Source organism: Saccopteryx leptura, chromosome 10 (genome assembly GCF_036850995.1).
Source record: "Saccopteryx leptura isolate mSacLep1 chromosome 10, mSacLep1_pri_phased_curated, whole genome shotgun sequence".
NCBI lineage: Eukaryota > Metazoa > Chordata > Mammalia > Chiroptera > Emballonuridae > Saccopteryx > Saccopteryx leptura.
In genome coordinates, this window is record NC_089512.1 from 11,072,365 (window position 1) to 11,084,848 (window position 12,484).

The window sequence follows — 12,484 nt, forward strand, 5'->3', positions numbered from 1 at the left end:
CATAAGCCAAAAGCAGGCCCATAGTTCCCATTGAAATACTGGTCAGTTGATTTAAATTTACTTTTTCTTTATTTTAAATATTGTATTTGTTCTGTTTTGTTTTTTTACTTTAAAATAAGATATGTGCAGTGTGCATAGGGATTTGTTCATAGTTTTTTTTATAGTCCAGCCCTCCCAACGGTCTGAGGGACAGTGAACTATGGGATCATTTGCTGACACAGCCCACATTTCTTTGTTGCAATAAGATTTTAAAATAATTTCAGACTACAGTGATAATGCAATGCCTCGAAGACTGTGTCCCAATCTTAGATTCTTCCTTGTCTGATGCTCTTAGTGGTAAGCAATAGTCACGATTGACAGCCTAGCTCTGTGGTCAGTAAATGTTGTTGGGCATCTCTGCCCATAGCTTGCCTCGTTCGCCTCATCACAATGCTCTCTATTGCTCTCTTACCTGAGAGAACTGACCTCTCATTTTTAATATTTTAGAGAATCATAGATTGGAATCTGCCCACCAGAATCATCTAATTTTGAAAGTTTTAGTGGTAAGTAGAATTTTTGTATACAAATTCTTTTTAATTGTGAAAGTAATGCATACCATTTAATATTTAATATAAATATGAAGACTTGCTTATAATTTATCAGATAATGTATTTTGTGCAAGTAGACATGGATTGACTAATAGATGTGTTTATATATATTCAGTAGTCTTATTATAAACGTACGTGTGGTTTAAGACTTCAAGTGTAGAAATTAGTAGTACAGACAATTTCTATTTTTGTAAAAAGCTAATTAACTACTTTATCGTCATATTTCTATTTTCTTGTGATTTCTTTGGATGTTTCACTGTTCAACAATTCCTCCAGTTACCGACACTTCATTTAGTGGTGGAACATTAAATTATTTTTTTAAAGACTTGGTGAAGAAATTTTAGAGTGTAAGTGTGTTTTGATGCGTGGAAGGAGGGAGACGGAGAGGAGGCATTGTGTGACTCACTTGCCGTTCGTGTGACAGCTCACACACAGTCTGTCTCCCTCCATTATATAAACAACCAGGATGTGCCGGCCGGAAGCACCTCGCTTATCTGGAGGTGACGTCAGCCATCTGTAGCTTAACTGAGGATCAGCACAGGTGCATAGAGTCCTCTGAACTTCCACTGTAATTGATCTAACAGTTCACGTACCTTACTCCTGAGCAAGGCAACCAGGCCCCCACTTAGAAAGAATCTTCATTTTAGCTGTAAAATCATTTTGAGAAGCTTATTTGTCTGGGTTTTTAGGCCTTAAAAGACCAGAAACCCCACTGAGAAGGTATTAGGTTTCTAGAAGTAGGATTTATAGAGACAAGAACAGACTTGGAAATAGCTTGTCATAACAGATGCTAATAATTCAACAGTTTTAGCAATTTGAATATTAGAAAAGGGGCAAGTGGCTGTGAATATCTGAAGAGGCTCTGCAGGCCTCATTGCAGCCCTGTGAAGCAATTGATATTCAAAATATAGATGCTGGTTCAGCAAGGAAGTTCTGTTCTGTGTTCTCTGTGTAAGAAAGCAAGGGAACGTGTAATGCATTAGAAGATTATTCAAATTGATTCTAATGTGGAATCTTTGCCTGTAGCAGTAAAATACTGCATTCGTCTTGAAGAATTTAGTTATTTGTGGGACTTGATTATTCTCTGACATTTCAGATACAATGTGAGGCGACGGCCTTGTGAAAAGACTCACGGGGTAGAATCTGCTTGTTTCCTGGGTTTCCCCTTCCTTTTCAGTCATATGGGCGGAGCATTTCCCACTTCCCAGGCTTCCGCTCTTCCCCTCTACTCTACCTTGGCACCCCACCCCTACCCTATGGCTGTATCGAGCTTAACTGCTCACTGTCGCCCCCTTGGCACTGCCCAGTGACTCTACATCCCCTCACTAATGAAGTGCTCACAGTTGTATTTATCGCAGTCTTGTCTCAGAAAGGGATGCTGCTACACAGGAAGTAGCCAGCACGGGTCTGGGAGGCAGAGGGGAGATCCAACCATTAGAGCAGGGGGTAGTTGCAGATTCTTGAGCAGGGGAACTTTTTGAAGAAATGACACTTGTTATAATGGGAGCCCCAACCCAGTCAGTCCTCTATGTCTGAGCAGGATAGGGGAGTGTCAGGCCTATGGTGACAAAGATGCATCCAGACCCAGCTGGTTGTTATTACGGCTGGTGTTCCTTGCTGGTGCCACTCGTCACCTAGGTGTTGCCCCGTGAGGGTGAGGAGTGTCAGGTCCCTGGGCTGGGCTTCTGGGGTGGGCTGCCTGTGGTGGTGGTGGGGGGGTCCTTATTGCTGTGCTGCCCGGGCATCCTGTCACATCTCCATGGGGCAGCGGAGCGTCAGGCCCGGCAGGGCGGAGAGGAGAGCGTATCCCCTGGCAGCTTATTGTCAGTGGGGTCCTGATCAGCTCCACTGGGCTCATCTGCTGTTGTCAAGACCCCATCGAGGTTACCTGGGTTACCAGTTTGGGGTGGGGAATGGTGGGCCTTGGTCTCCCCCTTTTGTGGGAATGTGGTGGAAACATAGGGACGTAAGCTGCGCTGGCACCGTGTTGCCCCTTCAGTGCTGGGGCTCCCCGCCAGTTCACTCCCTCCGAGTTCTCCTTCAGTTGCCTCTTGCGTCCTGTCCGGAGGTTGTAGACGCGCTCACTGAAGAGCAGGAAGAAGCAAGTCCGCCATCTTGTCTGGACTGGAAGTCTCTCGTTACAGGCTTACCGCTGTGTTTACGGTCGTAAACATAAAGCACTGTGGAGCAGTACTAATAGCTGTTATCTGTTTTCGGCAGTTCAACTTTCTGAATTGCTTTGCCTCGCTCTTCTACATCGCCTTTGTCCTGAAGGACATGAAGCTTCTGCGTCAGGTGGGTGTGCGGAACGGAGCGGATCCGTTCTCAGTTCTCTAGCTTTTAGAGGTATCCTAAATTCAGGTAACGTAACTGGCTTCCGTAATTATTTTTATAGATAAAGTCTTTTAAATTTTGTCTATTTCTAAGCCCAATTCTAATTTAAAAAAAAAGGGAAAACCCATTAGCACTGTGTATTGTGCTCAACTGAAAAGAAGCTAGTTGAAGCCAACCAAACTTGTAATATTAATGACATAGGGCAGGGAAACCAGATGTGTAGTTCCTATAGATTTCTATTTATAGAGACTCGAAAACAGTTCTAACAGTAAAGCATATATATATTTTAAACTATTGTGTGTGTCTCAGGGTGGGGCGGTTGCTGTAACCTTAGGTAGGTCTCACACATTTCATTTTGAAATTAACTAGTCGTTAGATTTCAGAGGCCGACAGATCCTCTGCTGTGCTGCGTCTTTTCTGAAATGTTTAAGAAAGTCTGACATACACTTTGTGTGTTGCCATTTCTGGGTCACATAACAACAGTGAGTAAGAAATGGAGTACAAGCGACAGCTTTCTAAAGTTTTTTTAGTGCTTGAGTCGGCTCTCAGTGAGGGCTGCTCCTTCCTGGTCTGATGTCCTGTGATACAGCGAGCAGACTCACAGCTGAGGTGGCTGCTTATTTATGTGAGAGCTGGGGATCATTTTTCAAGAAATTCAAACATTTGTATAACAGAGAAAGTTAAGATGTTGTAGTATTGGTCCTAAGAGCTTGCATACAAGTAAAATTAAATGTTGTGCTCTTAGGAGCTATGCTATATATATTGCTACTTTTTAAAAATTACTGTTGAACATTGAAAAAGTTCCAAATAATATATTTGAACTTGATAAGCTGGATGCTCATACCTTTTCCAGTCCCACCCACTGTATTCGTGGGACAACTTTAATAGGGGACAGCGGGATGGGAGAGGAGTCTTTGAAAAATAGAATTTTGATACCAGCAAAGATGGTATTTGATGGAAACTCTGCTATCCATGTGGGGAAAGTAGACACTGGCACTAACAGCTCTGCACACCACTGGCAGCTTTGCCGAGAACCTTAGTTCATCCGTCAGAGGTCGTCAGAGATGGCGTGGAGACCCATGTAGATAGGTGTTCAGGAGCAGCGTTTGTCAAAGTGAAGGCTGGGAATAGTACCTGCGTTTGACAACAGTTCAGGGGCTAAGTTAAGAGAATTTTTAATGACACAGGAAAGTGCTCACAATATATATATATTATAAGAGAAAAGGAATAATACAAAACCATATAAAATATATTGGATGACTCTACTTTTATTTTTATATATGATTGGAAACATTTAAGATGTTGGTGGTGGTTCTGTCCTGGTTGTAGAATTATGAGTGACTTTTTTTTTTAAGTATTATGAGTTTTTTATGGTGAGGGGGGATGTACTAGTTTTATAATATTTTTTTTTAAGTTTTGGCCAAATGATTATTTTTATTTAAAATGGCAACATCATGGAGATACTCATATTTAATAGCCAGGCTGTGATAACCAAAAACACAATTTTAAGGTAATTTGTTCTCCTGCTTATTTATAACCAGTTGTTTTTATTATAATCTTATTTGTGTAATAATCTTTTTATATGTTAACTAAGTGCTCCCTATGAAAAAACAATAAATCAGAAACATCAGTCTAATACCTAGCTTTTCTGATACAGCTTTTATAGCAATAGTCTACTATTTATTGGAAATTCCATTTTGTTTGCGTAATTGGACACATACTGTGGTTTTATTAAACTACACTGGCAAACGTTTATGTGCCTCTCTTTAGAGCTTGGCCACTCTCCTGATCACCTCCCAGATCCTTAACCAGATTGTGGAATCTCTTCTTCCTTATTGGCTGCAAAGGAAGCACCACCTGAAGGTGAAGAAGAAGGTGCAGGCTCTAAAGGCGGACATCGATGCTACCTTATATGAACAAGTCGTCCTGGAGAAAGAAATGGGAACCTATCTGGTAAGTTCGAATCCTGTTGAATTAAACATTGACCGGAAGTGGACAGCTGTCACGTACCGAGTGCAGCACACATGGAAGCACCCGTGGCCTAGCTAAGTGTGTTCCACCAGCGTCCTCACCACGAACTGCTTTGAAGTTGAAAAGACGGGCTGCGCGTTGAGGTGCTGCTGTCTTGACTCTGAAGTTATGCCGGAAACACCAAGGGTTTTTGGTGAATTATGTTGTTGCTTCTCTGCCATCAGAGGCTGATGGGGACAGCAGATTCAGAGCTGGCGGAGCCGGGGGTGGTGGGAATGGCCAGGGAGGGGCAGTAGCATGGCGGAGCCAGGGGGTGGTGGGAATGGCCAGGGAGGGGGAACAGCATGGCGGAGCCAGGGGTGGTGGGAATGGCCAGGGAGGGGCAGCAGCATGGCGGAGCCGGGGGTGGTGGGAATGGCCAGGGAGGGGCAGCAGCATGGCGGAGCCAGGGGGTGGTGGGAATGGCCAGGGAGGGGCAGCAGCATGGCGGAGCCGGGGGTGGTGGGAATGGCCAGGGAGGGGCAGCAGCATGGCGGAGCCAGGGGCGGTGGGAATGGCCAGGGAGGGGCAGCAGCATGGCGGAGCCGGGGGTGGTGGGAATGGCCAGGGAGGGGCAGCAGCATGGCAGAGCCAGGGGGTGGTGGGAATGGCCATGGAGGGGCAGCAGCATGGCGGAGCCAGGGGGGGTGGGAATGGCCAGGGAGGGGCAGCAGCATGGCGGAGCCAGGGGGGGTGGGAATGGCCAGGGAGGGGCAGCAGCATGGCGGAGCCAGGGGGGGTGGGAATGGCCAGGGAGGGGCAGCAGCATGGCGGAGCCGGGGGGGGGGTGGGAATGGCCAGGGAGGGGCAGCAGCATGGCGGAGCCAGGGGGGGTGGGAATGGCCAGGGAGGGGCAGCAGCATGGCGGAGCCGGGGGGGGGGGTGGGAATGGCCAGGGAGGGGCAGCAGCATGGCGGAGCCAGGGGGGGTGGGAATGGCCAGGGAGGGGCAGCAGCATGGCGGAGCCGGGGGGGGGGGTGGGAATGGCCAGGGAGGGGCAGCAGCATGGCGGAGCCGGGGGGGGTGGGAATGGCCAGGGAGGGGCAGCAGCATGGCAGAGCCAGGGGGGGTGGGAATGGCCAGGGAGGGGCAGCAGCATGGCGGAGCCGGGGGGGGTGGGAATGGCCAGGGAGGGGCAGCAGCATGGCGGAGCCGGGGGGGGTGGGAATGGCCAGGGAGGGGCAGCAGCATGGCGGAGCCGGGGGTGGTGGGAATGGCCAGGGAGGGGCAGCAGCATGGCGGAGCCAGGGGGTGGTGGGAATGGCCAGGGAGGGGCAGCAGCATGGCGGAGCCAGGGGGTGGTGGGAATGGCCAGGGAGGGGCAGCAGCATGGCGGAGCCAGGGGGTGGTGGGAATGGCCAGGGAGGGGCAGCAGCATGGCGGAGCCAGGGGGGGTGGGAATGGCCAGGGAGGGGCAGCAGCATGGCGGAGCCGGGGGGGGGTGGGAATGGCCAGGGAGGGGCAGCAGCATGGCGGAGCCAGGGGGGGTGGGAATGGCCAGGGAGGGGCAGCAGCATGGCGGAGCCGGGGGGGGGGGTGGGAATGGCCAGGGAGGGGCAGCAGCATGGCGGAGCCAGGGGGGGTGGGAATGGCCAGGGAGGGGCAGCAGCATGGCGGAGCCAGGGGGGGTGGGAATGGCCAGGGAGGGGCAGCAGCATGGCGGAGCCGGGGGGTGGTGGGAATGGCCAGGGAGGGGCAGCAGCATGGCTTGCTTCAAACTCAGAAGGTTGAAAGTGGGGGCTGGCAGTTTCAGGGGAACACTTGTAAAGTGTATGACTTTCGAACCACTATGATGTACACCTGAAACTGATACAACATAATATCTAAACTAATGACAAAAAAAAAAGATTTAATCCCATTGCTAAAAAGGAATGTCAACCTGAAGATTAATTTATAGTTTAAATTATTTAGTGCTATTGTAAATATAAAATAGTTCCTTTAAGACAGAATGTCTGAGTCTTTTTAGGAACTATAAAGAGATCATTGGAGGTCCTAACACCTAAGCATGTATTTAAACTTTTATCGCGCTGTGACGCCATTCACTGTTTCTCTATTGCGGGTGGGGGTGTTGGGGCTGCTTTTGCTTTAGGTCATTGTTCCTGACACCCCGCACCTTCCTTCCTGGCGTGGTGTATTCTCCTTAGTGAAATAGAGCTGTCAGAGAGGGTCCATTGCTAAGCGGCACACCAGACAGGCATGGTCTGCACGTCTCTGCAGAGGCTCAACCTGTTAGTTTCTGAACCGAAACAGCACTATTTTGAAAGCTGAGCATAGGCTACAAGGGTTTCTTAAGACCAAACTGTGGTCGAAACGGCTTGATTGCTAAGATTTTTCCTCTTTCCCCACTCTCGATTACTTCACTTTTCAGAGAAATAAATCGATGCTATATCACTGCGCATATTTTAAAACCACATCTGTATGCTGCAACACAACATAAGGAAACGCTTTCTAGAGCCAAATGCAACCAAAGTGTGGTTTAGAAACTGCTCACCGCTGAGTGCCCAGCTGGGCGTCCGCCTGCCAGCTCCTGGCACACGTGTCTGGCGGTGCTCTTTGCTGAGGCTTGAACGCGGCCAGCGCGGCTCACTCGAAGTCCCTGGGCTCGTGCTTCGTCCAAATACCAGAGCATCTGAGAGAAGCGCTCACTGCCATCGCCAGTGCTCTGTAATTATGTTCGGATGTTTTCTGTTTCAGTGAAATATAAAATAGGAAGTGCAACTGACCAGAGCAGAATCTGACATTATACCAAAGCTCTTGGCTACTGAGCCTAGTATGCCTCTCTTGGTGAAGGACTGACTGAGATGCAGTAACAGTAATTATTCATTTAGAAATACTAATGTTGCTTTAAAATCTTGTGATGCGCATTTTTATCAAACTGATGCTGTCATTGCCTGCGCACGGGTGAGCACGAGGAGACCTGGGGATGCCAGACGTGGGCGAGTGTGGCCCTCCGTCAGTCACAGCGCAACGGGAAGCGCTGCTCAGCTCTCTGGGCTCAGGGTAAACGGGGTGCTCTGAGCAGCGGGGCTCTAGGGAGGCATCCGAGCGGCATGCCACTGTGTCCTGTGGAGAGGGGGTGATGTTACTGGGGTGACAGCTCAGCGCGTGGGCACCCTGCCTCAGTGAAGGCTCCTTTGTCCATGCAGGAAGGGCCTCTACATCACTCACCTCGTGCTGTTAGTGTCTCTTCCCCTCAAGTCGAGGGTACGTACCACTCTTGCCTCATTCTTTTTTTGGACTAAACATATCAGAAAGGTCTTGGAACAGTGTCAGAGGGCTTTCCCCCTGCTCCCACGGTCTCCTTGTTTCTGCTGTAGACCCCTTTCTTGGGCCTCTTGGATGGATCGACCACTTTTGCTAGGCTGAATATGGGAGTTCCCTTGTTACTATCAGCTTTTTCTTTACTTTTAAAATGTACAATTTAGTGGGGGGTTTTTCCAGTAAGTTCACAAGGTCATGCAGCCAACACCACTATCTATTTCTAGAACATCTTCATCATCCCCCGAAGAAACCCCATACCCATTAGCGGTCACCCCTTCCGCAGTCTAGTGACCAGTCATCTGCATTGTGTCTCTAGGATTGACCTATCTGTGCATTTCATGTAAGTGAATTGTACAGTGTGTGGCCTTTTGTGTCTGGCTTTCTTCACTAATCATAATTCCCTCAAGCTTCATCCATGCTGTAGTATTTTATATATATCAGTACTTCAGTACTTTACTTCCTTTTATGGTTGAATCGTATTCCATTGTATGGAATACGGTCATCTGTTGATAACATTTTGGTTATTTCCACTTTTTTACTACTATGAATAATGCTGCTATGAACATTTTGTATAAGTGTTTGTATGAACATATGTAAATGCTGGATTGCATGTTAACTTACTGTAGTTAACTTTTTGAGGAACTGTTTTCAAAAGCAGCGGTACCATTCTACATTTCAACCAGTTATGTATGAAGGTCCCTTTTCTCACACCCTTACTAGCACTTACATATTTTAAATAATAGGCATCCTAGTAGCCGTGAAGTGGCATTTCATTGTGGATTTGATTTGCGTTTTCTTAATGCCTAAAGATACTATCTTTTCATTTGCTTTTTGGCCATTCACATCTCTGCCCATTGGGTTATCTGTTTTTTTATCACTGAGTTGTAAGAGTTCTTCATCGATTCCGAATATAAATTTCTTATTAGATAAGCGATTTGCAAATATATCCTCCCATTCTGTGGATTATCTTTTGCTTTCTCAATAGTGTTCTTTAATGTACAAAAGTTTTTAATTTTGATGAAGTCCAATTTCTCTTTTTTGTTTCTTGTGCTTTTGGTGTCATATCTAAGATATGCCCAATCCAAGGTCAGGAATATTTACTCCTCTATTTCCTTCCTTTCTTTTTTTCTTAAGAAGAGAGAAAGTTGTTAGGGGGTGAACAGGAAGCATTAACTTGTAGTAGTTGCTTCTCATATGTGCCTTGACCAGGGTTTCGAACCGGGGTCCTCAGTGTTCCAGGTTAATGCTTTATCCACTGCGCCACCACAGGTCAGATGACTCCTTTATTTTTTTCTCAGAATTTTATAGGCTTAGCTCTCACATTTAGGTCTCTGATCCATTTTGAGTTATTTTTTGTAGATAGTATAGCCTAACATATCTGTCCTAAAGAATGTTCCATGTGTATTCTGTTGTTCTTAGGTTGAATGTTCTATGGAGTCTGCTATACCTCTGTCTTCGTGTTAGGGCATGCCTTCAACATTAAGCCAGGAAGTTAAAATTCTGCCTTAGCATACATTTTCTTCTTGTGCAGAGCCTCAAGGTCAGTCAGAGGTGGTGTCTTTGAGCCTTCTCAGGTCTTTCCTACGCTTCTGCACGATCCTGTGCGTGTGCCTGGTCTACTCAATCCCTAGAGCTTGACAGCGCTTCTCTGGGCATCTCAGTGCTCAGCTCTTTGTTTTGAGGTCCCTGGCTAATCTCTTATTTGCCCCAGGTGCTACCCATCATGTTGGGCAGACTGATGTTCAAACGGTCAGGGAGCACCCCTGGGGAGAAGCCTTTAGCACTGGGGAGACCCAGAGAGGTTGCCCGAAGACCAGCCTTTGGAGTAGAGTCTAACACGGTACCACTCTCCAGGTCGGACAGTGACTCCCCTCCTGGAACGAGGCTTTCTGATCATCCAGCCCATGCTGCTCCCTCTGGAACTGGGAATGCCTGTTGTTATTTTTCAGGCTGCTCTAGCACTGGGGAGCAGGGGATGGAACTAGACTAACTTAAAATGCCACTCGATTGAGCTGGGTTTTTTTTTACTGAAGCAGCCTGGGTCACTTCAAGCCTTTGGTTAATTTTCATGGCACTGAAAAAGCTGATTCTGACAAATTTTGCCCCCTTTTTGGTGTTTTTATAGAGGGGCGAAATTCTGGAGGTCCTTACTCTACCGTTTTTGTTGGCATCACCACTATCGGTGTTTTTGTTTGTTTGTTTTTTTTTGTATTTTTCTGAAGTTGGAAACGGGGAGGCAGTCAGACAGACTCCCGCATGCGCCCGACCGGGATCCACCCGGCATGCCCACCAGGGGGCGATGCTCTGCCCATCTGGGGCGTCGCTCTGTTGCAACCTGAGGCAGAGGCCATAGAGCCATCCTCAGTGCCTGGGCCAACTTTGCTCCAGTGGAGCCTTGGCTGTGGGAGGGGAAGAGAGGGACAGAGAGGAAGGAGAGGAGGAGGGGTGGAGAAGCCGATGGGCACTTCTCCTGTGTGCCCTGGCTGGGAATCGAACCCGGGACTCCTGCACGCCAGGCTGACGCTCTACCACTCACTATTGGTGTTTTTAACGGAGGGTCAGGGACGGAGATTCTGGGGTGGTCATGATGTGAGGAGCCATCGTGTAAGACTTCCAGCAGTGATGCCACACACACATCATTTCGTTATTCTTGGTCAAGAGCAAACATCTTTAGCTTTGTTGCTCTTTTCCTTATAAAGAGAGTAATCATTCAGTAATTTGTCACTAGATGAACAGCTAAAATCATTTTTCCTTTATTTCAGGTACTTCAATATAAAATTGCCTTTGAATTTAAGTAAATTCTCCTGTTGAGAAGAAGAAATTGTTAGAAACTCTTTGCAAAAGAATTTTTTTTGCCCATGCCATGGGTGGTATTACAAAAAGCTTTTATTTTTTTTAATTAAAAAAATTAAATTTGCCCTGGCCGGTTGGCTCAGCGGTAGAGCGTCGGCCTAGCGTGCGGAGGACCCGGGTTCGATTCCCGGCCAGGGCACACAGGAGAAGCGTCCATTTGCTTCTCCACCCCTCCGCCGCGCCTTCCTCTCTGTCTCTCTCTTCCCCTCCCGCAGCCACGGCTCCATTGGAGCAAAGATGGCCCGGGCGCTGGGGATGGCTCTGTGGCCTCTGCCCCAGGCGCTAGAGTGGCTCTGGTCGCAACATGGCGACGCCCAGGATGGGCAGAGCATCGCCCCCTGGTGGGCAGAGCGTCGCCCCTGGTGGGCATGCCGGGTGGATCCCGGTCGGGCGCATGCGGGAGTCTGTCTGACTGTCTCTCCCTGTTTCCAGCTTTAGAAAAATTAAAAAAAAAAAAAAAAAAAAAAAAAAAAATTAAATTTAGTGGGTGACATTGGTAAGTTAGTCTTATTATATGCTATTAAAACAATGCCTGTTTCTTCATGCGGTCCCCACTTTCAGGGCACCTTCGATGACTACTTGGAGCTCTTCCTGCAGTTTGGCTACGTGAGCCTCTTCTCCTGTGTTTACCCCTTGGCAGCTGCCTTCGCTGTGTTAAATAACATCACGGAGGTCAATTCCGATGCCTTAAAGATGTGCAGAGTCCTCAAACGTCCTTTCTCAGAGCCTTCGGCCAGTATTGGCGTGTGGCAGGTAATTATTTGAGGGAATAGTTCTGCCTTTAAAAGAAAGAACAAAATGAGGCATTGTGATTTAAAAAGAAAATTCCCCAGGGAGGGATTTGGGGAAACTGGACTTTGTCCTTGCTCTGCCTCAAACTAGCTTCAGATAGGCATTAACTTTCTCTGGGCCTCACTGTTCTTGTTTTGAAAACTGGGGGTAGGGGTGAGGGAGGTAAAGCGTCATCTCTCTGTTCCTTTCAGAGGTAAAACTTGGACCCTGTTCTAGGGGAGGAGCCAGCTGGACTTCCGGCTGGTAGAGAGGCCCTCCCTCTGCAGTGTCAGAAGGAAGGGGCACAGGATCTCTCAAGTGTTTGAAGAAAAGTACTTTCAATACAGAATCTAATATTCAGAGAAAATGTCCTTTAGGAGTGAAGGAGAGATCAAGACATTCTCAGACGAGGGGAAACTAAAAGGTTTTTTATTGTCAGCAGATTGTCCTAAAAGTATGACTAAATGTTCTCTAAGCTATGGAAATGATAGAAGTAGGAATATGGGGTCATTCTGGGGGGAAAAACATGATAAACAAAAATACAAGTAAATACAGTAGACTTTTCTTCTTGAGTCTTTAGAGCAGGGGTCCCCAAACTACGGCCCGCGGCTGCATGCCACCCCCTGAGGCCATTTATCCGGCCCCCGCCACACTTCTGGAAGGGGCAC

At 47.6% G+C, this 12,484-nt stretch overlaps 1 protein-coding gene across 3 annotated transcripts in view; it reads left to right on the forward strand.

The window, feature by feature from the left end:
• Positions 1–12,484, forward strand: part of ANO10 (anoctamin 10) — a 129,172-nt gene that overhangs the window by 25,139 nt on the left and 91,549 nt on the right. For all 3 annotated transcript variants that reach the window (XM_066351904.1, XM_066351902.1, XM_066351903.1), the window contains exons 7-10: positions 487–542; positions 2,808–2,882; positions 4,692–4,874; positions 11,607–11,798. In XM_066351904.1, coding sequence (XP_066208001.1) covers positions 487–542; positions 2,808–2,882; positions 4,692–4,874; positions 11,607–11,798 — 506 coding nt within the window. The remainder of the gene's footprint in view (positions 1–486; positions 543–2,807; positions 2,883–4,691; positions 4,875–11,606; positions 11,799–12,484) is intronic.